This window comes from Triticum aestivum, chromosome 2D (genome assembly GCF_018294505.1).
Source record: "Triticum aestivum cultivar Chinese Spring chromosome 2D, IWGSC CS RefSeq v2.1, whole genome shotgun sequence".
Classification (NCBI taxonomy): domain Eukaryota; kingdom Viridiplantae; phylum Streptophyta; class Magnoliopsida; order Poales; family Poaceae; genus Triticum; species Triticum aestivum.
In genome coordinates this window covers 3369135-3395584 of record NC_057799.1, presented here as the reverse complement: position 1 = coordinate 3395584, position 26450 = coordinate 3369135, and the positions used below count along the sequence as shown (strand labels likewise).

Below are 26450 nucleotides of genomic sequence, written 5' to 3'. Positions count from 1 at the left end.
ATACTATGCGAGCTTGAGATGTACTTCCCGCCCGCATTCTTCGACGTTATGGTGCATCTGCTGGTCCATATCGTGGACGATATCATCCAACTCGGGCCGACGTTCCTGCACAGCATGATGCCGTTCGAAAGGATGAATGGTGTCATCAAAGGATACGTTCGCAACATGTCACGTCCAGAGGGAAGCATAGCCAGGGGCTTTCTGACCGAAGAGTGCATCTCCTACTGCACGAATTATCTAGGCATCGAGAACCCCATTGGTCTGCCCGTCAACAGGCACCTCGGCAGGCTCGCTGGATGGGGTCACCGTGAGGGTCGCCGCGAAATGCATGTCGACTTCGAGGGTCGACTCGCCGACTTTGAAAGAGCAAACCTAGTCGCGCTACAACACATAGACGTGGTCGATCCTTGGGTGGTAGAGCACAAAACCTTTATTAAGAAGACGTACAATGACCGAGGCCAACAGGGGACGGACGGAGATATACTCAAAGAGCACAACTCATGTTTCACGCGTTGGTTCAAGCAGAAGCTTCTGTCGTACCCTTTACATGAGGATTCTTCCGCGGAAGAACAACTCATATTCGCCTTGTCACAGGGCGCCGAGCACAACCTGATGACCTATGAGGCGTACGATATCAACGGCTACACATTCTACACCGAGGCCAAGGACATGAAGAGCGATGGTTATCAGAACTCCGGGGTAACGATGGAATCCTACACCGGTAACGACAAGGACAGATACTACGGAAGGATCGAGGAGATCTGGGAGCTGAGCTACGCTGGAGAGAAGGTCCCGATGTTCCGTGTCAGATGGGCCAAGAGCGTCCTAAAAGAAGACCGGTATTTCACCACCATGGTTATACCCGAAGCCAAATCCAAGACCGCAGGCGCAAACGTCACCGCGAAAAATGAGCCATGGGTACTGGCTTCCCAAGTGGACCAATGCTTCTTCATTACCGACCCGTCAAAGCCCAGTCGTGTTGTCGTGAGGAGAGGCAAAAGGAAGATCATCGGAATGGATGGAGTAGCCAATGAGCAAGACTTCGACAAGTACGGCGACCCGAGAATCAAACATGACGACGATGATGAAGTAGCAGCATACACCACAAGAAGAAGCAGGACCACCCTACCTAAAGGACGTCCGTTCCGCAGAAGAACTCCATTTGCGAAAAAGAAGGGCAAGAAGATTGTGAATAGATAGCTAGCTAAGATCGATTGTATTTAAATCGTAGCCTTCATTTCTCGATTGTATTTCATGGGCACTTTTTGAACTATCATGAATATTTTTAAATTTCATGGACACTCGATCTCGATCCCCCTCCATCTCGATCGCTATCCCACCTTGCCAGATCCGGTCCCCCTCGCCGCCGAGCACCCCCCGGTCCACCGGCCCCCGGCACCCCGCGCACCCTCCCCCGCTCCACCGGCATTACTGTTTGATGATATTTTTAAAAAAATTATTACTGTCTTATAAAAAAATATTACTGTTATGATTTAAACAAGTTTGAACATATTTAAACACAATTAAATATCAAACAGCATTTTAAATGCATAAAAAAAATTGTGGAGCCTGGGAATCAAACCCAGGACCTCCTGGTGTGAGAACTGGCTGCTGACCAGTCGAGCTAGTAGAGGGAACTTGGTGTGGATCAGGTCAGGTGGAAGATAACCTGTTGGCTCGAGCAGAAATCAAAAAAAATACTAATGGCACTCCAGGGTGAGGTGCGCCATTAGTATGGATGTACTTATGGCGCACCAGGGTGAGGTGCGCCATTAGTATGGATGTACCTGTTGGAAGATAACCTATCCCCTCTCTCTCCCTCGCCCTCGCCCTCGGTCCCTTCCCCTCTCCTCTCCCGACGTCGCTGCCCCGCCGCCTCGACGCCGCCCAGTCGTCCTCGTCTCCGCCCTGACGCCCCGACGCCGCTGCCCCTTCCCCTCTCCTCTCCCGACGCTGCTGCCCCGACCTCCTCCTCGCCCCTCGACGTCGCCCTCGATCCCCTTCCCCTCTCCTCTCCCGATGTCGCCGCCCCGTCGTCCTCGTCCTCGCCCTCCTCCTCGTCCGCGCCACCGCCGCGCCGCTCCGACCTCCTCCTTGTCCCCTCCGGCCTCCTCCGCCTCCTCAGGTACTGCCCCCACCTCTCCCTCCCCCTCCGGCCTCCTCCTTCCCCTTTGTAAATTTTAGGGTGTAGGGTTTGCAAATTTTAGGGTTAGGGCAGTAAATTTTAGGGCAAATCTAGCACAGTTAGCAAAGTTAGAAATCTTTTAGGAAATTAGGGTAGTAGCAAAAACAGTAGCAATTTAAAAAAACAGTACCAAAAAAATTAGGTATAAAAACAGTAGCAAATAAAAAATATTAGCAAATATAGCTAGGGTAATTTTGTTTAGGTATAAAAAACAGTAGCAATTTTAAAAGAATAGTAGCAATTTTAAAAACAGTAGCAAAAAAATTAGGTATAAAAAGAGTAGCAAATAAAAAAAGAGTAGCAAATATAGCTAGGGAAATTTTGTTTAGGTATAAAAACAGTAGAAAATAAAAAAAAGCAGTAGCAAAAAAATTAGGTATAAAAACAGTAGCAAATAAAAAAAGAGTAGCAAATATAGCTAGGGAAATTTTGTTTAGGTATAAAAACAGTAGCAAATAAAAAAAAGCAGTAGCAAATTAAAAAAATAGTAGCAAAAAATTAGGTATAAAAACAGTAGCAAATATTGCTAGGGCATTTTTGTTTAGGTATAAAGAACAATAGCTACAATTTGTAAAAAGCATGAGCAACTGAAAAATCATCCTGAAATATAGCTAGGACAAACTTCAGTCTTTTTTTTGTTTGTAACAGAAACTACAGTAGTAAATACTTCCTGAAGTAAATATTTTCAGTCATTACAAATATGATGATGCACCCTCAGGTTTGTCAGGTTCAGCTAAGAAAAACAAACACATGTAAAAGCGACAAGGATGGCTCTCAGCCAAACCAAAGCAAGCTATCCATGTAAGAGATCAGCTCACTCCAACAACTTTACTTAGTCTATTACAAAAACCAAACAATCTCTTTCTGAAAGCGACTGTCGTTTAAAAGAAGCTCATCACACAATGAACTTCGAGCGTAGCTCGAAACTTTTTCAATCTTCAATTCTTTGCATACATTGGCACACACCCGACGTTCGTGAAACTTCTCGGATGCCACCAGCAGTAACCTGCGCGTCCCTGCTACTGCTACCTGCAGATTGCACAAGTCAATTCTCTGTTTTATTTGCTTTAACATAACGGAATAACTAATGGTGGCTGCCTAATGATGACAGACTAAGTTTCTGATTTATTTTGTTATAGAAGTGTAGATTCATTGGTAGCAATTGTTTTCAGTGTCTCATGTTGCTTGTAGTGTTTTATCCAAAATGTTGAATGATACTGCTTGGAGATGCATATATTGTTTCACCTCTTCACATGCCAATGTATTTTCCATGTTGTGATGGAGGCCTTTTTTGCCTTGTCCACCCGAGAGGCCCTTGAGTTTGCCGGAATGTCGATTAACTTCCGTTCCGGCAAATTCGGGTACTCCATATGTCCTATTTTCAGCAAAGGTCATGCTGAAATTTTCCGTGAATTTTAGCATGACTTTGCTAAAAATAGGACATATGGGGTACTTGTGACTAATGCATGGGCCGGGGTATCTTAGTAGTTAATTAAGTAGGATCAAGTGCCCCGGCGTACTTGTGACTAATGCATGGCTTTTAGGGTGCCTCGGTGTCGATAAAAACCGAAATGATGAAAGCTTAGGCTTTTAGGGTGCCTCGGCGTCGAAAAACCCTCAATGATAAAAGCTTAGCTTTTAGGATGCCTCGGTGTCGACAAACCCTAAATGATGAGACCATGATCTTGTTCCTTGACAATAACCAACTTTTTGACCAAACTTTGTTCCTATTTAGAGAGAAACATGGCCAACAACGATGAGGCCGGGGGTTCGGGCGTCAAGGCATTCTGGAAGCTGTCCCAGGAGATGGAGGAACAACCTCACTTGTATGAGGACGCCGCCTTCCCCACCGATCCTGAGACCACTGATGGTACCGCCGAGGATGACCCCACTGATGCCACCACTGATGGTGCCGCCGAGGATGCCACCACTGATGATGGCGGCGCACGCACAGATGGCAGCCAACCGAAGAGGCAACGGAAGGACCGGCGCCCGACCGTGCTCCGCACCCTCAAGGAGGAAGTTACTGAAGTGGACTCCGACGGGAATCCAACGGCGCCCGAACGAATAGTCAAGGGGTACTCGCTTCAGCTCGGGTGCATTCTCCGGAGCACCGTCTCGATCAACACCGAGAACCTGAGGCATCCTGACCGAGGGAATTTGCGCAACCTCCTCTTCACGAAGCTGCACGAACGATACAAGTTCCCCGCTGAATTTGAAAACACAAGCCTCAAAGGGAATAAAGTGAACAATGCTGCCCTCACGAAGATGAGCAAGGCCCTGTCTACTTGGAAAAGCAATGTGAAGAGAATGATCGAGAAAGGTGAGAGTTATGAGAAGATCAAGGAGAAAAATCCTTCGATCACCGAAGATGACTACAACGACTTCAAGATCAATTGCTCGAGCACCGCAAACTCCGAATCAAGTAAGTGGGGGAAAGAAATGCGGGAGCTGAACTTAGGGGAACACACACTCGGTCCCGGCGGTTACAGAGTGGCGGAGCCTATATGGGACAAGGAGGAGGCGGACCGTGCCGAGCAAGGCCTACCGCCCCTCTTCGATAAATACGGTGACAAGCAGACCAGGAACTTTGTCAGGGCCCGGTACAAGAAGGACCCGAAAACAAAGGAGCTTACCACGGATCCGAAGACCAGGGCGCTTGAGCTTGTTCTGGTAAGGAATACACCCCCGCGTAATTAGCTCCATATGGTTGCATTCTAATTAATGAAGCCAAATTTCTAAATGGTTCACATTCCTTCCGCAGGCGACTGAAAGCAGTAGCGCGGGGTCGACTAAGAGCAACCCTTGGGACACCACTCTAAATAGGGCGTTGAATGTAATGAAGAACAAGGATAAGCTCAGTAAGCCGACGTCAGCTGGTCGTGTGGCCGGCAAAGGCTTGTCGACAAAATGGTCGTCATACTATAACACTGCTGGGCGAAAGGAGAAAAAGACCAGCTCGGAAAGCCAGGCGCGCGAGGTTCAAGAACTCAGGGCACAGGTGGCGCGGATTCCGGAGATTGTCCAAGAGCAAGTGCAACAACAACTCGGAGCGACGATCACCGCCATTGTGCCTACCTTGATCCAGGGGATTAGTGCGTGGATTGCGGGCGGCCAACAGGGGCCGCCCCCGATTCCTAGCTTCACGGCCAGCAACTCGCAGAACGCGATGGCGGGGCCATTGGTGTCTCCGGCGGAGGCGGCATTGGTGTCTCCGACGCCGGCACGGGAGCTTAATGCACCCGGGTGTACGCCGGCCGGCACCTCTGCAGCAAGCGGCCCCTCCGTCAACTGCACGCCCGCCGTTGGCGGTGCCTCGACATTAGCCGAGCTCGACGCCATCATCACGGTAACTAATTAAGCCTCTCTCGGCCGAGGACTTCATCTCCTTGCCTTTGACTGGGCATCCCTAACGCCCTACATGTTTTCGCAGGGCGCCGCCGACGTTCCGTGCACTCTCCTGCACTTCGTGAACAACGAGTTGGTCGATGTCGCCAAGGGCAAAATCGTTCAACCGGGCAACCCCTTGTTCCACGGTACCCAGATGCCACCCAACTTGTTTAGGGTTCAACTGGTTCGGGTGCTGCCAGGCTGCGACGAGTTGTTACCTCCGATTCGACCCATCGGGGCCGACGATGATGACGTGATGACCCTCAGCGCCTGCCTGAGCTGGCCCCTGCTTTGGCCGAAGAGCCAGATTCGTTTGGGGGCGGGGGACACCACCCCAAAGACAACACCGCCAGTCGTGCCGGCGCCAAGTCGGCCCCATGGCAAGACCGCCGCAACGGTGCCGGACATCCCTATGCCACTGGATCCAAACATGCATATGGCACAGGATCAGAACGACGACGACGACGATACATTTGCCAACGTCGATCAGTACTTTGCCGATCATGGGACGGTGGCGACTTCATGGGGCCTCCTTCTCAAGAACCCAACCCAACAAAAGACGTGTGCGATCTAGCTGGTACCGCGGAGAAGCCAAGTTGCAACAGGCGTCGTCTGCAGTTCAGCTCTCAGGAGACGCCTCCAGCTGCCGACTTCACCGAGCCTCAGATAGGCGAGGTGCGAAATATGATCAGCCCCAACACACTCAAGAAGGCGGTCTGTGAGCAGAACTCGGTCCCATTACAGGAGAAGAAGAAGGCACGCAAAAGAAAGACTAACAAGGGTGCGGGCCAGCCGGCACCGAGTACGATCCGTGCTCAGGACGGGCCACCTTCAACTGCGGATATCTCGAGGAGGGTGCATGTGGCGGGTAGGCCGATGCTACCGAGAAATATGCTCGATGCTGCAACCGGTGCTATGCGGAGTCTGCATGACAGTGTTCTTTCTTTGGAGAAGCGGCGTCTCGGAGAGAAGGATGTGGCATACCCGGTTTTCGCGGCCAAGGTGCCAGAGGGCAAGGGCTTTGTGGATAACTCCATCGGGGGTACGATCGTCCTGCGGTTTGATGACATCCACGCTATGTTGAACCTTCATCCGCTGCACTACACCTTCGTTCGGCTATTTTCGCTGAGTATGGAGATGCGGATCATTCGCGACAAGACCCCGGACATCGTGATAGTCGACCCCTTCTACATGCGTGCCAAGATCTTGGGCAGCGCTGGGGACCGGCAAGTCGCGAGTTCTTACCTCGAAGGCGTCATTCTGGCAAACCAAGATAAGGATAACTTCCTCGTGCCTTACTTTCCCGAGTAAGTCCTCCCCTCAACCGCCCCGTAACATATGAATTCTTAGATTTCGATCGTTTTTCTTTTAACATTCCGTGTTTTCTGCAGTGACACACATTGCACGCTCATCCTCCTAAGCCCCAAATATTCCATGGCCACGTATTTCGACCCGGACCGTCAGTCGAACGTAGACTACACAAATGTCAAGAAGGTTCTTGATGATGTTCTCCCCGGCTACGTCAAATCTGGAGGCACCTTCACCAGGCCTATTCGTAAGTACGGCAAGCACGTGTTCTCCCACAATACGACGTTCTGCTGCGTCAAGCAGCCGCCTGGCGGTCAGAAGGGTGCCTACTACGCCATCCATCACATGCGGGCGATCGTACGGGACCATCATCAACTTCTGCTACCGAGTAGACTCAAAGATTGGGCCGCGAGCGTGTCGGCAATCCAGGACGCGGACATCAGACAAGAATTCTTTCGCATCCAGTCGGAGTTTGCGGAAATCATCCATCAAGATGTCCTTCGTACCTCGGGGCAGTTCTACCTCAGAAATCAACCGTCCAACAGTGACATCGACACAATCCTACAAATGCAGGCTGACAACGCCCGTTGTTTCATGACTCCCACGATAGACGGCGGCTTCATCCACGCTCCGGTCCCTTGAGTCGAGTCGAAAGCAGTGATGCTGTGTCTAGTTCTGAAACATCGATTGGCTCATGTTGTAATTAAACTTTAATGAACTTGTAGTATGTCTCTTTGGTTTCGAGAGTCGTTCAACTTAGATGTAATCGATGCTATTAATGTCTTGCTTTTCTCTTCCGATCGTTCTGTTGCATACTTATATATTGCTTATGTATTGTCTGTGAATTGGTACTAACGTTTCGTTTGGCTACTGCATAGCGATGCCGTGGTATGTCGTGTACAAGGGTAAGGTTCCCGGAGTCTACGACGACTGGGAGGAGTGTCGGAGACAGGTTCACCGATTCAGCGGTAACAGTTACAAAGGGTACGCCACTAGGGCCGAGGCCGAATCTAGATACGCCCGCTATCTAGCGGGAGAGGGGAGGGAGCGTTGGAGGAACCGGATGAAGACGAGTTTCATCGTGATGATGCTCATCGTGATGACCGCAGCTCTCTTCTATGTGATGGTAGTTTAGATGATCGATATCGACTTGTAATGTGAAGACAAACTCGCGGTCTCGAGACTTGTAATATAATGTTCTATCTTTGTTCGGTCTTTTCAATTCGGAGACTAATATGATGAATTGTATTCGGAGACTAAAATGATGAATTGTATTCAGAGACTAATCTTCTATTGTATTCGATGAATCTGTTGTTGATGTGTGCTGTCTATATTTTGTCCAATTATACATTTTGTAACCTGTGCAAAAAACAGAAAATAAAAAAATAAAAAAAACCTAATATTCATACTAATGGCGCATCACATCATAGTGCGCCATTAGTATGCCAAAGGATACTAATGGCGCATCACTAAACAGTGCGCCATTAGTATGCCGAAGTTACTAATGGCGCATCTTGTTGTTGTGCGCCATTAGTATGCCAAAGCACCTGGGTATAGATGGCCCCCTGGGAGGCATACTAATGGCGCGCTGTTGTATATACTAATGGCGCATCTGGGGTGCGCCATTAGTATACCAGATACTAATGGCGCACCAGTGGTGCCCCATTAGTAAAATATACTAATGGCGTGGCACTAATGGCGCACCACTAATGCGCCATTAATGGCCAAATTAGGTGCGCCATTAGTAGGCCTTTTCCTAGTAGTGGCCCCGAGGGTGGATGTCGGTGTCAAAACCGGCGGATCTCGGGTAGGGGGTCCCGAACTATGCGTCTAGGACCGATGGTAACAGGAGACGGGGGACACGATGTTTACCCAGGTTCGGGCCCTCTCTATGGAGGTAATACCCTACTTCCTACTTGATTGTTCTTGTTGAATATGAGTATTACAAGAGTTGATCTACCTCGAGATCGTAATGGCTAAAACCCTAGAAGTCTAGCATGTATGAGTATGGTAATGAGTATATCCTTTCCGGACTAACCCCTCCGGTTTATATAGACACCGGGGGGATCTAGGGTTACATAGAGTCCGCTACATAAGAGGGAATCTTCATAGTCGGTCGCCAAGCTTGCCTTCCACACCAAGGAGAATCCAATCCGGACACGCGTACAGTCTTCGGCCTTCATTTCTTCATAGCCCATCAGTCCGGCCCATGGACAACAGGCCGGACGCCCGAGGACCCCTTAGTCCAGGACTCCCTCAGTAGCCCCTGAACCTGGCTTCAATGACGAGGAGTCCGGCGTGCAGATTGTCTTCGGCATTGCAAGGCGGGTTCCCCCTTCCGAACTCCAAGATAGTCTTCGGTTGCGATGATAGAATCCGCACCTGTCACACACACCATGCACAACCATAGAGAGAATATATTTTTACACGAGTTCTATCCGCTGACAACTTTTTACAACATGATATCACATCTGTCCGGTCATAATTTTGAACCGTTTTTCGTCTTCCGCTCCACGTTTAGAGACGCGGTTGCCATTGGCATGTCTTGCCAAAGCAGAGATCATGTCCCCTTATCGCGAGATTCTCATCAATGCGGGCATGGGTAACCCAACCGTGTCATTTATAAAGCCCTTGGGAATAGGCGAGTTTTTAGGGCGAGTGGGGAGGCGCTTGATATTCGCGGCCTTTATAAGGGGATAAGGATTCCCTCTTCCTCTCTCCCGCCCTCTCTCTGTCTCTGCCTTTCCATTCTCGAGCTCCAGCGCCCAAGTTCCCATCTCCTTTCCACTCAAGCAACCATGTCTGGATCCGGAGGTCAGGGCAAGTGGATGGTCTCCCCTGTCAAGGAGGAGGACATTACTGAGCTTCTGGCGGCCGGATATTTGGCGAAGGAGATCACTCACCGCCTGCCGACCGAGGGACAAGTCGTCCCCACGCAGAAGCCCACCAAGAGGGTAGTGTTCATCCCTCATTTCTTCCACGGGCTAGGGTTTCCACTCCACCCTTTCGTCCGCGGGCTGATGTATTATTACGGGATAGATTTCCATGATCTGTCCCCGAATTCTTTCCTTAACATCTCGGCGTTTATCGTCATGTGTGAGGCCTTCCTCCGCATCCAACCCCACTTCGGGTTGTGGCTCAAAGTCTTCAATGTGAAGCCGAAGGTGGTAGATGGCCAGCACGCGGAGTGCGGAGGAGCCATGGTGAGCAAGCTGTCCAACGTCTCCTGGCCCAAAGGTACTTTTGTGGACACGGTAAAGGAGTGGCAGAAACAGTGGTTCTACATCACAGAACCTCGCGGCACCACCTGGGCCGCAGCTGCCGAATTCCGCTCCGGCGCTCCTATGCAACTCACCTCCTGGGTCGAGAAGAGTCCGGACTAGTGTTCTCCTGACGAGCTGATAGTGTTGCAGACACGCGTTCAAAGCATGGTAACCAAGAACGTCAAGCTCGTTGATGTGATCCAGGTGATGCTAGTTCGCCGGATCCTTCCGTGCCAGCGCCGAAGCCGCCCTTTGTGGGAGTTCAATCCGAAAAAACACCAGACCCTGGTGAGGCTCTTCGAGACTACACACGAAGGTGCATGGAGGTTTCTCTTTAAGGGCAACGAGAAACCGACGGCCGCAGATTCAGATCGCGGGCACGACGCTAAACACCTCGCTAGCGAGGTATGTTATTTTTAATGCATTCTCCACTTGTTTGTTTCAAGGATGACGCCTAAGCTTTAATTGTTGCTTTTTCAGGACTGGATGGAGAGGGCGAAGCGGATCCAATGTCCGGCTCCGCTGGCTGAAGAACTGGTCATCCCGCGTCTAGCGGAGATGCTGGTGCCGGCGCCATATAAGGCGCCGGAGAAGAAGGCCAAGAAGAAGGCCCAGGGGGTCAAGAGTGGCCCCCGGCGCAAGGGCACTTCAGACGTGATGTCCGAAGACGACGAAGCTCATTCCTCTGTCCCTAAGACAATGACGAGGAAGAGGAGGAGTAACAGGAAAACAACCCTCCCCCTGAGGAGAGGAGGAAAAAGAGGGCGGCTTCGGCGCATCTGGAGGCGGAAATGCCCACGAAGGGGAAGGGCGTCCCAGCGGTTACCACCGCGTGGGATGTTGCCAGCAGTCCGGAACGACGCCCCCGCACTAAGCCCCAGGCCGCATCGTAAGTGACATGACTCGCATATGCGCACATCCGGCCCTTTCTCTTCATTATCTTGATATAGTTAACTGTACTATTGCAGTCCGGCCCGCGACCTTATCCAGCGATCCTCATCGGGAGGTTCGTTGGCTAAGTCGGAGATGGCGAGCATGTCGCTACCGCCTGCTTATTCCCCCAGGGCCAGGGACGACACCGAGGTGTTGTCCCGGAGGACCGCTCCGAACCGGGGGGAGCCTAGGACACTGTTCGGGAGGCGCTACAAGGCGATACCTCCGCTGCCGGACACATGGGGAAGCCGATCCTCATGGAGACCGGCGAAGAGGGCCGCATCCAGTTCGGCCCTCAGCCGAATACGATTCATATGGCTCCGGAGTCGGGTGAGCAGCCCCCTTTGAAGGAGGGGGTGCTCCGCTTCCACCGGTGGCCCCTGTCTATCCAGGGGCGCCGGATAACCTGATGGAGGCGGTACGAGGGGCCTTCGTTGTGGACGAGCATCGTGTCCTTATGGGTGCGGTGGTCGAGAAGGTTCAGTCCGCCAAGAGTGGACTGAACGAAGCCTGCAGCAACCTGTTGATAGGTTTCGAGGTAAGAAAGAGAAAAACCCTATGTAGACAGTAGCCCCTGAGACGCTGTCCGGTGTTCGGCGAGAAGAGCCGGACAGAGTATCAATCCTTTGTTATAGGAGACTAACTTAATATGTATCAATAAGCAGGCGTAACTGTTGGCCGCGACCTCGCATGCTGCCGAAGTCTTTGACCTGAAGCAGAGGCTGGAGCGGACCAAGAACGAGCTCGGCGAGGTTAAACTTCGGCTCCAGGAGAAGCAAGGTGAATGACGACTTGCTATGAGTTCGGAAAGAATGAGCGTTGTATATTGACTGCGATGTCGTAATATGTGCAGGAGCCGCGACCGAGGTCGAGGCCCTGAGGAAGGCCCTGGGCGAGGCCGAGGAGAAGGCTGTCCAGCAACAAGCCGCCCGTAAGAAGCTCAAGGCCCGGGTCAAAGAAGTCCAGCAGGAGCTCCAGGATGCAGTGAAAAAATGTGAGGCCTTGGAGCATGATGCGTCGGCTCAAGGGGCCGAACTCGCCAAGGCTCGTCAAAGCGTGGAGCTGCATGGAATTAGGCCCATGCCACCCTCCAGGAGATCCAGGAGGCCAAGAAGATCACGGCGGGTAAGGCATTTAAAATGCAAAGCAAGTATGCGGAGAAGCAGTACCTTTTACTAACCCGGGTTCGGAGTTCCCCAGGGGCTTTTGCGGATTTTCCACGCAGCGTACCAGACACCATGGAGTTCTATCGAGCCGAAGGAGGGGGTTCTACGGAGAAGCTATTCTGGTTGCAGCATGCGGCGCCAGAGCATCCCGTGTCCTTCACCGATCAGCTGAAACAGCTGGTGGAGCTGCATAGGGTGGCCGAACTAGCCATTAAGGATTTGATAATCCGGCTATGGCCAGCCGAAGCTATGCCAGGCAGCTACTTCGGACTCGTGAGGCGGACGGTGGACGCCTGTCCCCGGCTGGACGTCGTCAAGCGCTCGGCCTGCATTGAAGGTGCGCGCATGGCCTTCGCCCGTTGCAAAATGTGCTGGGCGAAGATGGACGCCGTCGAGGTGGCCAGAGGGCCACCGGAGGGCAAGGAGCACCGCACACCCGAACGGTATTTTGCGGATGTCCTGGAGGGTTCTCGCCTTGCGGCAGCACAATGTTCGCAGGACATTGTATTTGAATAAATGTATTCATGTTGCCTTTGCCTTGTATTATGAAAAGAAAGAATGTTTTCTAATGTAATTTTGTTATGCTTTTAATTGTTTCCTCCTGTGCGGCCGTGTTGTATGTAATCTGAGGGTTGGCCAGTCGTCGGCTTCTGCCCTCACCTAGGTAGTACGGAGGTGTTCGGGATGGAATCTAAACAATCTTGATCCAATTAGATGGCCCTTGAAGGAGTTGTTTAGCGCAACGAACAAGGCAATCATACTATACGACTTAAACACCCTCACTTAGCCATAGGAGTTTAATAATAAAGCATGGGCGCAGCCACTGGTTTAAACCAGAGTGCTGTCAGCATGTGATCTGGAAGTGCCGATCTCTCGCATAATGCGGAAAAAATCTCCAACGATTTGTAACCCTCGAACAACTGACCGGCTCTCGCCATATCATGACAGTCAGTTTTCGGCTTTCTCTACTGAGGCGTTCATCTGGTCAAGGCCAGGGCACAATCGCAGTAGTTCTCCCTTTACTACCCTAGCCTATTTAGCGGAACGTAGGGTAGCAAGCGCAGGAGCCGGGCAACCCAACTATTGACCAAAGACATGATTCGGAGTCAATGCATATAATGCTAAATTCGGGGTGCCGAACTTCTCTATAAGAAGTGTTCGGTATTTGTTGCCGTGTTATGGGGCGATGAGGAGCCCCTGGCAAATATGAAACGTACCAGAGTGTACAATTGCTAGGAAATAAGTAGTTGAAAGGAAAACAGGAGGAGAACAGAGATGGTATCTGAGGCCCTTGAATTTGGACCATGAAATGTTTCCATTAGAGTTGGATTAATGCGTCAAAGCGCATCGGTACAAAATAATGCAATAAGCAACCGTCTATTTGACATGCCATAACTGAAGGCGAGCTGCGTGTGGGTCCTGAAAACAGATAGAGTAATCGTTGGATTGGCCTCTAGGGCTGCCCCTGTACGCCTGTGCTCCATGTCGATCCGGTGTATTTGTCCTTTGACAGGACCATAAATCAGGCCGCCAAAAGGGGGTCCGCATAAGAGAAACCTGCGAAAAAGGGAAAAAGGAGGTAGTAAAGTTATATGTGTGTCCGAGATTGGTCTAGCCGAACTGTAGATCCCGGGCTAGCTTGTGCCTCCGTCGACGTCCATGGGATTTTGAGTGCGTAATTATGTACGCGTGGTACGAATGCCACTACTTCATCGGGACTGGGACGGAGGCCGAATTGCTAATCGAGCTCTTGACGAGCCGCGCTGTCCTGTTGTAGTGTAGTCCGGAACATCTTAATGATGTCCAAGGGCTCGGCAGCCGTACTGTGGTGCTGCTTGAGAAGGCCGCCCTGTACCTCTGCTGCTAGGGCGGCGGTGTGCTCCTCTATTCGGAGGGAGCGTTCAATATTGCCATTGACTGTTATGACGCCGCGTGGACCGGGCATCTTGAGCTTGAGATAAGCATAGTGTGGCACTGCGTTGAATCTATCAAACGTAGTTCGTCTGAGCAGTGCGTGGTAGCCCCTGCGGAAGGGGACGATATCGAAGATTAACTCTTCGCTTTGGAAGTTATCCGGAGAACCGAAGACCATCTCCAGCGTGATTGAGCCCGTACAGCGGGCCTCCACGCCTGGTATGACTCCTTTAAAGGTAGTCTTTGTTGGTTTGATTCATGAGGGGTTAATGCCCATCTTTTGCACTGTGTCCTGATACAGCAGGTTGAGGCTGCTACCACCGTCCATTAGGACTCATGTTAGGTGAAACCCGTCGATGATTGGGTCAAGGACTAGTGCGGCTGAACCGCCATGGCGGATGCTAGTTGGGTGATCTCGACGATCGAAGGTGATCAGGAACGACGACCACTGATTGAATTTAGGGGCGACTAGCTCTACCGCGTAGACGTCCCTAAGTGCTCACTTGTGCTCCCTTTTGGGGATGTGTGTAGCGTATACAGTTTTGACTTGAGGGGGAAATTTCTTCTGCCCCCCAGTGTTTCGGCTGTCGGGGCTCTTCGTCCTCGTCCTCACTATGTGATCCCTTTTCTTTGTTTTCGGCATTTGACTTGCCAGCCTGTTTGAAAACCCAACAATCCCTGTTGGTATGATTGGCTTGTTTGTCTGAGGTGTCGTGTATCTGGCACGGATGGTCGAGTATGCGGTCCAAGCTGGAAGGTCCCTCATTGTTTCTTTTGTAGGGCTTCTTCTGCTGGACGGACATGGAGCCGCTGAATCCGGCGTTAATGGTGGTGTCATCGGTGTTGTCGCCATTGCTTTGGCATTTGTGTCTATTGCACCGGAGCTTGCCGGTGCTGTTCTTGGCCTCGGAGGGGCCTGCCTCGCTGGCTGTGTTTTCGCTACGAGCCAGCCAGTTGTCCTCACCCGTGCAACAGCGGGTCATGAGTGCCGTAAGGGCTGCCATAGACTTCGGCTTTTCTTGGCCGACGTGGCGCGCTAGCCATTCATCACGGATGCTGTGTTTGAAGGCTGCTAGGGCCTCGGCATCCGGACAGTCAACGATCTGGTTCTTTTTGGTTAGGAACCTAGTCCAGAATTTTCTGGCTGATTCTCCAGGTTGTTGAACTATGTGGCTTAAGTCATCGGCATCTGGTGGCCGGACATAAGTTCCTTGGAAGTTATCAAGGAAAGCCTCTTCCAAGTCCTCCCAGCTGCCGATGGAATTCTCAGGAAGACTATTTAGCCAGTGTTGAGCTGGTCCTTTGAGCTTTAATGAGACGTATTTGATAGTGTGGAGGTCATCTCCCCGGGCCATGTGGATGTGGAGAATAAAATCTTCGATCCACACTGCGGGATCGGTTGTTCCGTCGTATGATTCAATATTGACGGGCTTGAACCCCTCGGGGAATTCGTGATCCAGTACCTCATTTGTGAAGCAAAGAGGGTGTGCGGCGTCTCTAGAGCGGGCCGCGTCACGGCGCACCTCCGATGAAGTCCGTCTGCGGTTATCGGCCCGGGTGTGATTAAGTTTGTCACGTCCGAATAGGTAGCTGTCATCCCGAGTAGGGAAGCGTCCTCGCGATTTGTAGATTGATCTAGTGTGTCCTGCTCTACTGTCCAATTCCTACCGAAGGTCGTATGTATGGTCCCGAACTGCTTTGTCCCTGTTTTTGCGAGGCGGTGGGGTGGACTGTTGTTCGGCCTGAGTAGCCGTTTTATCCCGACCGCGGGGTGGTCGGTCCGCCGTACTATCCCGACCACGTGGTGGTCGGTCCGCATTGCGCGAGAGAGGTATGAGATCTGGTGCCTCCTCATCAAACTGAGGTAGCAGTCTGCGTTTTGGGTAACTCTTGGCTGGGAGCTTGAGGCCGTATTCTTCGCCTGCCAGGACATCGGTCCATCTATCGATGAGTAGGTCTTGATCTGCTGCTGCTTTTTCTTTAGGCTTCTTGCAGTAGCTATTAGTTGGCGCTTAAAGCGCTCCTGCATCCTCGGAGTGTGGACGATAACTATCATCATCCGGGTCATTGGGCGTGGCCTGTTTATCGGGGTTAACTTGCCCGTTGTCTTATTCCTCCTGTTCGGATGCAGCTCCAACAGGGTCTTCATTGTTTTCGGCGTCGCCCGGAGTACTATTTTCTCCGGTGCCTATGTTGCCATCTTTTGAGCGACGAGGGTTAGAGCGACGTTTAGGGCGCCGGCGTTTGGACTGTCTTTCAGAAGGTTTATTCGCAACTGGAACTTCTTTGTCTTCATCGCTAGCTTTTTTAGGTGTGTCCACCATGTACACATCGTACGAAGAGGTGGCCGTCCAACGTCCAGTGAATGGCAGGTCTTGGCCTTGCTCCTTGTCGGCATCGTCGTCCATACCTTCGATGTCTTCGGAGCCATAATCAAGCACGTCGGTTAAGTCATGGACAGTGGCTATGAAGTTGGTGGCGGGTGGGAAGCAAAATTCCTCATCATCAGCCTCTAGCTCGAACCGAACATAGTTCGGCTGTGATTCCTTCTCCAAGGACAAATTCTTTAAAGAGTACATCACATCACCCAAAAGTGAGTGCTGGAAGATGTCTGCAGCGCTGAATTTGAAAATAGATAACCGATCCAGCTCGGTGTCCGCAGGCATCCGAGATTCGGAACTTATGACCGGAGATGAGTCCGGAGTACCACTGACGCGAATATTGCAAGGTGTCGAGTCTGTGTGCGGCTCCAATGCGACAGACTCTGTGGCCTCTGGTGGCACGGTCTGCTCCAGTTCTAAGGCCGTTGCAGCAACAGGAACACTCTCCTGGATGTGATCCGATGACAGATTTAAGTCATGTTCATCGGGGCGAGCGGGAGCGATCGTCGCGGCCTCGAATCCGTCGAAGATCAAGTCTCCTCGGACGTCCGCGACGTAGTACAAGCTTCTGAATCTGACTTGACGGCCAGGGGCATGGCTATCGATCTGCTCCAGATAGCCAAGCGAGTTGGCCCGCAGTACGAACCCGCCAAACACAAAGATCTGTCCGGGGAGGAAGGTTTCCCTTTGGACAACGTCGCTATCGACAATTGAAGGGGCCATCGAACCCTTCATCGACATCACAGTGGAACTCTCAATGAAAGCACCAATGGCGGTGTCAAAACTGGCGGATCTCGGGTAGGGGTTCCGAACTGTGCGTCTAAGATTGATGGTAACAGGAGACGGGGGACACGATGTTTACCCAGGTTCGGGCCCTCTCTATAGAGGTAATACCCTACTTCCTGCTTGATTGATCTTGATGAATATGTGTATTACAAGGGTTGATCTACCTAGAGATCGTAATGGCTAAAACCCTAGAAGTCTAGCCTGTATGAGTATGGTAATGAGTATATCCTTTCCGGACTAACCCCTCCGGTTTATATACACACCGGGGGGGTCTAGGGTTACATAGAGTCGGTTACATAAGAGGGAATCTTCATAGTCGGTCGCCAATCTTGCCTTCCACGCCAAGGAGAATCCAATCCGGACACGGGTACAGTCTTCGGCCTTCATGTCTTCACAGCCCATCAGTCCAGCCCATGGACAACAGGCCGGACGCCCGAGGACCCCTTAGTCCAGGACTCCCTCAGTGGACTACTCCCTCCTCATCATGGTGGCCGTCGAGATGATGAAGATGGCCACCGGTGATGATTTCCCCCTCCGGCGGACTGCCGTAACGGGGTCTAGATTGGTTTTTCGTGGCTACAGAGGCTAGCGCTGGCAGAACTTAAGATCTAGGGTTACTCCGAGGGTGTTTGGAATATTTGGCAATTTATAGGGTGAAGAGGCGGTGCTGGAGGCCACTGAGGTGGGCACAACCCACCTGGGCGCGCCTGGGCCCCTGGTGGGTTGTGCTCTCCTCGGAGCTCCCCTCTGGTACTTCTTTGCCCACTGAGTGTCTTCTGGTCCAGAAAAAATCTCCAAAAAGTTCCGCGGCATTTGGACTCCATTTGGTATTGTTTTTTTGCGATGTAAAATCAAGCAAAAGACAGCAATTGGCATTGGGCACTATGTCAATAGTTTAGTCCCAAAAAATGATATAAATTTGCTATAAAATGATTGTAAAATATCTAAGAATGATAATATAACATCATGAATACTTCATAAATTATAGATACGTGAGCGACGTATCAGCCCACCAGCCCACAAGGGGGCTGGCGCACCCTCCACCCATGCCCATGGGCCAAGGAAAGGAGAGAAGGAAGGGGGAGGCGCCCTAAGGCAGCCAGCCCCCCTTTCCTACCCCCCCCCCATGTCCATATATGGACAGCAGGCGGCTAGGCAGGCCCTAGGGCTGGTCGTCGGCCCCTTGGGGGCACCCTAGGGCTGCCTCCTCTTCCCCCTACACCTATATATATGTGTAGAGGGAGAGGGGCAACACACACCACAATCCCCAAGCCGTGTGCACCTCCCCCACTAGCTCGTCCTCGGTCATAATTTTTGTAGTGCTCGGCGAAGCCCTACGGAGATAGTTGCACCGCCACCGTCACCATGCCATCGTGCTACCGGAACTCATCTACTACCTGGCCCGACTTGCTGGATCAAGAGGCGAGGATGTCATCGAGCTGAATGTGTGCTGAACGCAGAGGTGTCGTGCGTTCGGTACTTGATCCGGCGGATCGTGAAGGTGTACAACTACATCAGCTGCATTGATAAAGCTTCTGCTTAACAGTCTATGAGGGTACATAGACATACTCTCCCCTCTCGTAGCTATGCATCTCTATGGATAGATCTTGCGTGTGCGTAGAATTTTTTTGTTTTCCATGCAACGTTCCCCAACAGTGGCATCATGAGTCAGGTCTATGCGTAGATGGTATGCACGAGTAGAACACAAGGGAGTTGCGGGCGGTGATGTTCATACTTCTTACCATCAACGTCTTATTTTGATTCGGCGGTATTGTGGGATGAAGCGGCCCGGACCACCCTTACATGTCCACGCACATGAGACCGGTTCCACCGACTGACATGCAACTTGTTCTGCATAAAGGTGGTTGGCGGGTGGCTATTTCTCCTACTTTAGTTTAATCGAATTTGACTACGGCTGGTTCTTGAAGAAGGTTAAAACAACAAACTTGATAATCACTGTTGTGGTTTTGCGTAGGTAAGAACGGTTCTTGCTACTTTCGCGTAACAGCCATGTAAACTTGCAACAACAGAGTAGAGGACGACTAACTTGTTTTTGTAGGGCATGTGATGATGTGATATGGTCAAGATATGATGTGATGTGTGTTGATGTATGAGATGATCATGTTTTGTAATAAGTTCATGACTTGCATGTCGATGAGCACGACAACCAGCAGGAGCCTTAGGGTTGTCTTTAATTATTGTATGACATGTGTGTCAATCACTAAGTACCATGTAATTGCTTTACTTTATCAATATGCGTTAGCAATAGTTGTAGAAGCAATAGTTGGCGAGACGACCCCGAAACTACAATGGAGATCAAGGTGTCGTGCCCGTGAAGATGGAAATCATGCCAATGCTTTGGAGATGGAGATCAAAGCACAAGATGATGATGGCCATATCATGTCACATATTTCTATTGCATGTGATGTTTATCCTTTATGCATCTTATTTTTCCTAGAACGACAGTAGCATTATGAGATGATCCCTTCACTTAATTTCAAGTTAAAAGTGTTCTCCATGATTATGCACTATTGCTAAAGTTTGTCGTTTCAAAGCACCTCATGATGATCGGGTGTGATAGACTCTACGTTCACATACAACAGGAGTAAACCAGCTTTGCACATGCAGATCATAAGCCACAAGTATAGGGGGTCGCAACAGTTTTCGAGGGTAGAGTATTCAACACAAATTTATAGATTCTACACAAGGGGAGCCAAAGAATATTTGAAGGTATTAGCAGCTGAGTTGTCAATTCAACCTCACCTGGAGATTAATTATCTGCAACAAAGTGATCAGTAGCACAATAATATGATAGTTTTGATAGTAGTGACAGCAGCAACAACAACAGTAACAGTGATAGCAGTAGTAACTTAGCAGGAACAATATGGAAAAGTTCGTAGGCATTGGATCTGTGACTTGTTGGATGATATTCATCATGTGACAGTTATAACTTAGGTCGATACGGCACTAGCTCCAGTTCATCGATATAATGTAGGCTTGTATTCCGTAAATAGTCATACATACTTTAATAAAAGAACTTCCATGACATCTTTTGTCCTACCCTCCCGTGGCAGCGGGGTCCATAATGGAAACTAAGGGATATTAAGGCCTCCTTTTAATAGAGAACCGGAACAAAGCATTAACACATTGTGAATACATGAACTCCTCAAACTACGGTCATCACCGAGAGTGGGCCCGGTTGTTGTCACTCCGGGGTTGTCGAATATTAACCGTAATAAGTGACTATAACTTGCAAGATCAGATCTAAAACATGGATATAATGATGAATTCATAAACAGTTCAGATCTGAAATCATCGCACCCGGGCCCAAAGTGACAAGCATTAAGCATAGGAAAGTCATAGCAACATCAATCTAAGAACATAGTGGATACTAGGGATCAGGCCCTAATGAAACTAACTCGATTACATGATGAATCCCATCCAACTCCTCACCGAACAGCGAGCCTACGAAGGAATTACTCACTCCCGGTGGGGAGCATCATGGAATTGGTGATGGAGAAGGGTTGGTGATGACGAAGAACAAAGATCCACCTCTCCGGAGCCCCAAACGGACTCCAGATCTGCCCTCCCAAGGAAGAACAAGGCTTGGCGGCGGCTCCGTCTCGTGGATCGCGATAATTCTTTCTCCCTGATGTTTTTTCTGGGATAATGTGATTTTATAGTATCGGGGGGTCGTTAGCGGGGCCACCAGGCGGGTACAACCCACTTGGGCGCGCCAGGAGAGGGGGCGCGCCCTGGTGGGTTGTGCCCACCCAGGTGCCCCTCTCTGGCAGGTCTTGGCTCCAGAAATTCTCTTGTATTATATAAAAATTCCTTGCAAAGTTTCGTTCTATTCTGAGAACTTTTATTTCTGCACAAAAACAACACCATGGTAATTCTGCTGAAAACAGCGTCAGTCCGGGGTTAGTTTCATTCAAATCATGCAAATTAGAGTCCAAAACATGAGGAAAAGCGTGAGAAAAAGTAGATACGTTGGAGACGTATCAGGAGAATACTTGGATTAAACTTGACGAGCCTAGCCCGTTCATACATGGTCTCAGAACACTGGAGACCGAAAGGTCGAACGTGAGTGATATAGTATATATGATCAACATATAGAAGTTCACCATTGATGACTACCCATCTCACGTGATGATCGGACATGGATTAGTTGATTTGGAACATGTATCCCTTAGATAACTTGAGGGATGTTAATTTAAGTGGGAGTTCATTATTAATTTCATTAATTGAACTTAATTTATCATGAACTTAGTCTTAATAGTTTTTGCATATCTATGTTTTAGATCAATGGCCCGTGCTACCATTCCATTGAATTTTAATGCGTTCCTAGAGAAAGCTAAGTTGAAAGATGAAGGCAACAACTACACGGTCTGGGTCCGTAACTTGAGGCTTATCGTCATTGCTGCATAGAAGAATTATGTCCTTGATGCACCGCTAGGTGACAGACCTGTGATACGTCTCCAACGTATCTATGATTTTTGATTGTTCCATGCTATTGTATTATCTATTTTGGATGTTTTATATGAATTAATATGCTATTTTATATTGTTTTTGGGACTAACCTATTAATCTAGAGCCTAGTGCCAGTTTCTGTTTTTTTCCTTATTTTTGAGTTTTACACAAAAGGAATATCAAATGGAGTCCAAACGGAATAAAACTTTCGTGATGATTTTTCTTGGACCAGAAGACACCCTAAAGACTTGGGGACAAGGCCAGAAGAGTCCCGAGGGAACCACAAGCCCTTAGAGCGTGCCCTAGGGAGGCGTCCCCTAGCTTGTGGGCCCCTCGGGAGTCTACCGACCTCCTACTCAGCTCTATAAATCCTAAAATATTCCCAAACCAGCAGAAGCGTCCACCAAAATATTTTTCCGCCGCCGCAAGCCTCTGTTCCCGTGATATCCCATCTTGGGGCCTTTTTCGGCATCCTGTTGGAGGGGGATTCGATCACAGAGGGCCACTACATCAACCTTTCCGCCCTTCCGTTGAAGCGTGACTACTTTACCACAGACCTATGGGTGCATAGCTAGTAGCTAGATGGCTTCTTCTCTCTCTTTGATCTTCAATACAATGTTCTCCTCGATGTTCTTGGAGTTCTATTCGATCTAATATTCTTTTGCGGTGTGTTTGTCGAGATCCGATGAATTGTGGATTTATGCAGATTATTTATGAATATTATTTGAGTCTTTTCTGAACTCTTTTACGCATGATTAAATATCTTTGTATTTCTCTTTGAATTATCGGTTTGGTTTGGCCAACTAGATTGGTTCTTTTTGCAATGGGAGAGGTTCTTAATTAGTTTTGGGTTCAATCTTGCGGTGTCCTCACCAAGTGACAAAGTAGGGGTAGTGAGCCACATATTGTATTGTTTCGATCAAGGGTAAAAAGATGGGTTTTTTATCATATTGCTTGAGTTTATCCCTTCACATCATGTCATCTTACTTAAGGCGTTACTCCGCTCTTATGAACTTAATACTGTAGATGCATGCTGGATAGAGGTCGATGTGTCGAGTAATAGTAGTAGATGCAGGCGGGAGTCGGTCTACTTGACACGGACGTGATGTCTATATTCATAATCATTGCCTTGGATATCATCATAACTTTGCGATTTTTTATCAATTGCTCGACAGTAATTTGTTCACCCACCATATGTTTTTTTTAAGATAGAAGCCTCTAGTGAAACCTATGGCCCCAGGTCTATTTTTCATCGTATATTTTCAGATCTATATACCAAAAAACCCCAAAAATACCTTGTTGCAATTTATTTAGATTTACTTTAGTTTGCTCTTTTATTTATCTTTTATACCTATCTCTTTTAGATCTCACTCAGCTTCGAGACCGTGAAGAGTTTGACAACCCCTTTTTCGCGGTGAGTGCAAGTGTTTATTAGTTTGTGCAGGTGCATAGATTGGAGACTTGCTCGTGCCCCCTACTGGATTGATACCTTGCTTCCTAACTGAGGGAAATACTTGTCTCTACTTTGCTGCATCACCCTTTCCTCTTCAAGGGAAAAATCAACACAAGCTTAAGAAGTAGCAGGAAGAATTTTTGGCACCGTTGCCGGGGAGGTTCTACATCAAGCCTACCAAGTACCCATCATAAACTCACATCTCTTGCATTACATTATTTGCCATTTGCCTCACGTTTTCCTCCCCCCCCCCCCCCCCCCCACTTCTAAAACATTTTCAGAAAAACACAAAAATATTTGCCTTTTTATTTGCCCTTCTTCCGTTCATCTTTTCGTTTGCTTTTTGGTTGCTCGTGTGCTAGATTGCTTGCTTTGTCACGACGTCTCACAAAAATACCAAGTTGTGTGAATTTTTCAACACTAATAATAATGATTTTATTAGTACCAAGTTGCTTGCTTTGTCACAACCCTATGCTGTTTCCTAGTAATTCCTCTAAAATTATGCGGGAATGAGCCGAGCTCTGGCCTAAGCCCAGGCTCATCTACCCGACAAGCCATATAAGGAGTTGGCCGGTGCAAGCTAGATACACTCACTCCCTTCTTTTGGGAGCGTCTCGGCACGAGTTGCATACTATGATTGACATGTTTCGGTTATATATATGTATTGTACGTGCTCATTATCATGTTTATTATCTACTCATGGATTATATTAATAAAAAATATGGTAATATATCCAGCATATAGTTAATGCTGAAGTTGAATTTTCCCGGTCGATGCACACACACATGTACGTGATGTCCTATAGTGAAGTGCATTATAGATCCTCAAACTATTTCAGAGGTGTCGCATAGGTCCTCGAACTATGAAAACTGTCATCCAGATCCTCAAAATGCAATATGTATGTCATCCTGATCCTCAAACTATTTCAAATGTGTCACGTGGGTCCTTGAACTATTTCAGAGATGACACATATATACACACTTACTACACTTCAAAGATTTTGGAGGACCTAGATGACACTTTTCATAGTTTGAGGACCTACGTGACACCTTCGAAATAGTTCGAGAACCTAAGATGCACTTCACTCTATATATAGAGAGAAAGAGTTCACCGTGCAAAGATGGAAGCCAACATTGCCAAGCGACCGCACTGCCAAGCTGCTTACGATGGAGGTGCTAAGCGTGTGCTTTGTGGTCGTTGCTACACTGTCCGCCACTTGGCTTCTCAAGCTCGCTGCACTTTCTTGTAATAGTATCAAGGCCAAGAAGCGGATGGTGCTGCCTCCCGGGCCATGGACTCTCCCGATTATCGGGAGCCTCCACCATGTCATCAGCCTTCTCCCGCATCGCACGATGATGGAGCTTTCTCGCCGACACGGGCCGGTGATGCTTTTGAGGCTAGGTGAGGTACCCACCGTAGTAGTTTCCAGCGCCAAGGCGGCGGCGCAGGTGATGAAGACTAATGATCTCGTGTTCGCGAGCCGGCCATTAAGCCCAACACAGGACATCATAAGCTGCGGCGGAAAGGGCATCGCCTTAGCACCCTACGGTGACCACTGGCGTCAGATGCGGAAGGTGTGCATCCTGGAGCTCCTCAGCTCCAAGCAGGTGAACCGCATGGAGGGCATCAGGGCTGAGGAGGTGGGTAATCTCCTCCGCACCGTCGCCGCCGCGCCGGCGGCCGACCCAGTCAACCTCAGCAAGAAGGTGTCGGCCCTCAGCAACAACATCGTGTGTCGGGCTGTGTTCGGTAGCAGGTGCACGCGACAGGGTGAGTACCTCCGCGAGCACGACAAGATCCTCGCGCTGCTTAGCGGTTTCTGCCTCGCCGACCTCTTCCCGTCGTCGCGGTTGGTGCGGTGGCTGAGTAATGGTGAGAGACGCATGAAGAGAAGCCACGACCGTATCCATCTCATCATTGCCGACATTGTCGAGAGGCGCAAGGCGGTGCGAGCTTCCGGCGACGTTGTCTGCAGCACCGACTATGATCTGCTGGACGTGCTGCTCAGGCTGCAGGAAGAGGACTCCCTGGCATTCCCCATAAACATGGAGACTATAAGCCTCGTTATCTTTGTGAGTATTTATTTATTGCTCAGCCTACATATTAAGCTCACCTTGTTTGAGTACTTGATTAGTAGGAAACAACATAACCAATACAGTACTAGTGGAGTATAAACATCCACATAGTTTCATTTCTTACCACTATTCTATACATCGCCATATATTTTCAATCTAGTAAATACAGTATAACATAACTGTCGTTTCCAGGAAATGTTTGGTGCTGCCACTGAGACCACAGCAGCCACTTTGGAGTGGGCTATGTCGGAGCTCGTGGCAAACCATGATACTATGGCCAAGGCACAGTTAGAGGTGCGTGAGCTGCTAGGTGAAGACCGAGCGGTCATCACCAATACAAACCTCGGCGAACTCCACTACTTGCATATGGTAATTAAGGAGGTCCTCCGGATGCATCCTCCTCTTCCCCTGCTCCTCCCTAGAGAGACCAGAGAGGACATGCCCAAAGGCACAAATCTCTTTGTAAATGCATATGCAATTTCTCGAGATCCTGAATATTGGGATGACCCCGAAGAGTTTAAGCCAAGCAGGTTTGAAAACAAAAACGTGGATTATCAAGGGACAAACTTTGAATTCACCCCCTTCGGGGCTGGGCGACGGCAGTGTCCCGGGATGCTGTTCGGCACATCGACTGTGGAGATTGTATTGGCAAATCTTCTCTATCACTTTGACTGGGTGCTTCCTAACGGGGCAGGCGCAGAGTCACTAGACATGACCGAGAAGTCCGGGATAATTGTGCGTCGAATGTCTGCCCTGCAGCTTATGGCTATTCCACATGCATGTAACCTCTAGTGCCAAGTAAGCTAGGACAGTACCGGTGCGCTGTTACCAAACAGTAATAAGATGTTTCAGAGGCTCTGTTCAAAATCTCATTATATTTATTATTCCTCTTGCTCCTATTCGAAAACCAGACCCAGTGCTTCTCAAGCAGCTTGTCTCGTTTTCGTCATGTTCTCTCGTTAATTCTTGGCTCCCTACTCCCTATTAGTACTGCATTTTTCTTTACAATTTATGGTCCCAGTCCAATCACCAGCTCTCATCAATTCCTGGCTCTCTACCACCTATTAGTACCGTGTTTTTCTTTACCTTTTTCTTTGAGAGTAAGGTTTTCTTACATATTAAA

General features: G+C 49.4%; 1 protein-coding gene across 1 annotated transcript; it reads left to right on the top strand.

Moving 5' to 3' along the window:
• The first annotated feature begins 24383 nt into the window (after positions 1 to 24383).
• On the top strand, positions 24384 to 26226 carry LOC123050952 (desmethyl-deoxy-podophyllotoxin synthase). Its single transcript, XM_044473672.1, has 2 exons — positions 24384 to 25324; positions 25520 to 26226. The coding sequence occupies exons 1-2, from the start codon at positions 24419 to 24421 to the stop codon at positions 26117 to 26119; spliced, it is 1506 nt and encodes a 501-aa protein (XP_044329607.1). The 5' UTR covers positions 24384 to 24418; the 3' UTR covers positions 26120 to 26226.
• Positions 26227 to 26450: the final 224 nt, after the last annotated feature.

Excerpts from the sequence above, each read along its gene's own strand:
- LOC123050952 (XM_044473672.1), top strand. The coding sequence starts at position 24,419 with ATGGAGGTGCTAAGCGTGTGCTTTGTGGTCGTTGCTACACTGTCCGCC. Across the intron at positions 25,325-25,519 it reads CTATAAGCCTCGTTATCTTT|GAAATGTTTGGTGCTGCCAC; the intron begins GTGAGTATTTAT and ends TGTCGTTTCCAG.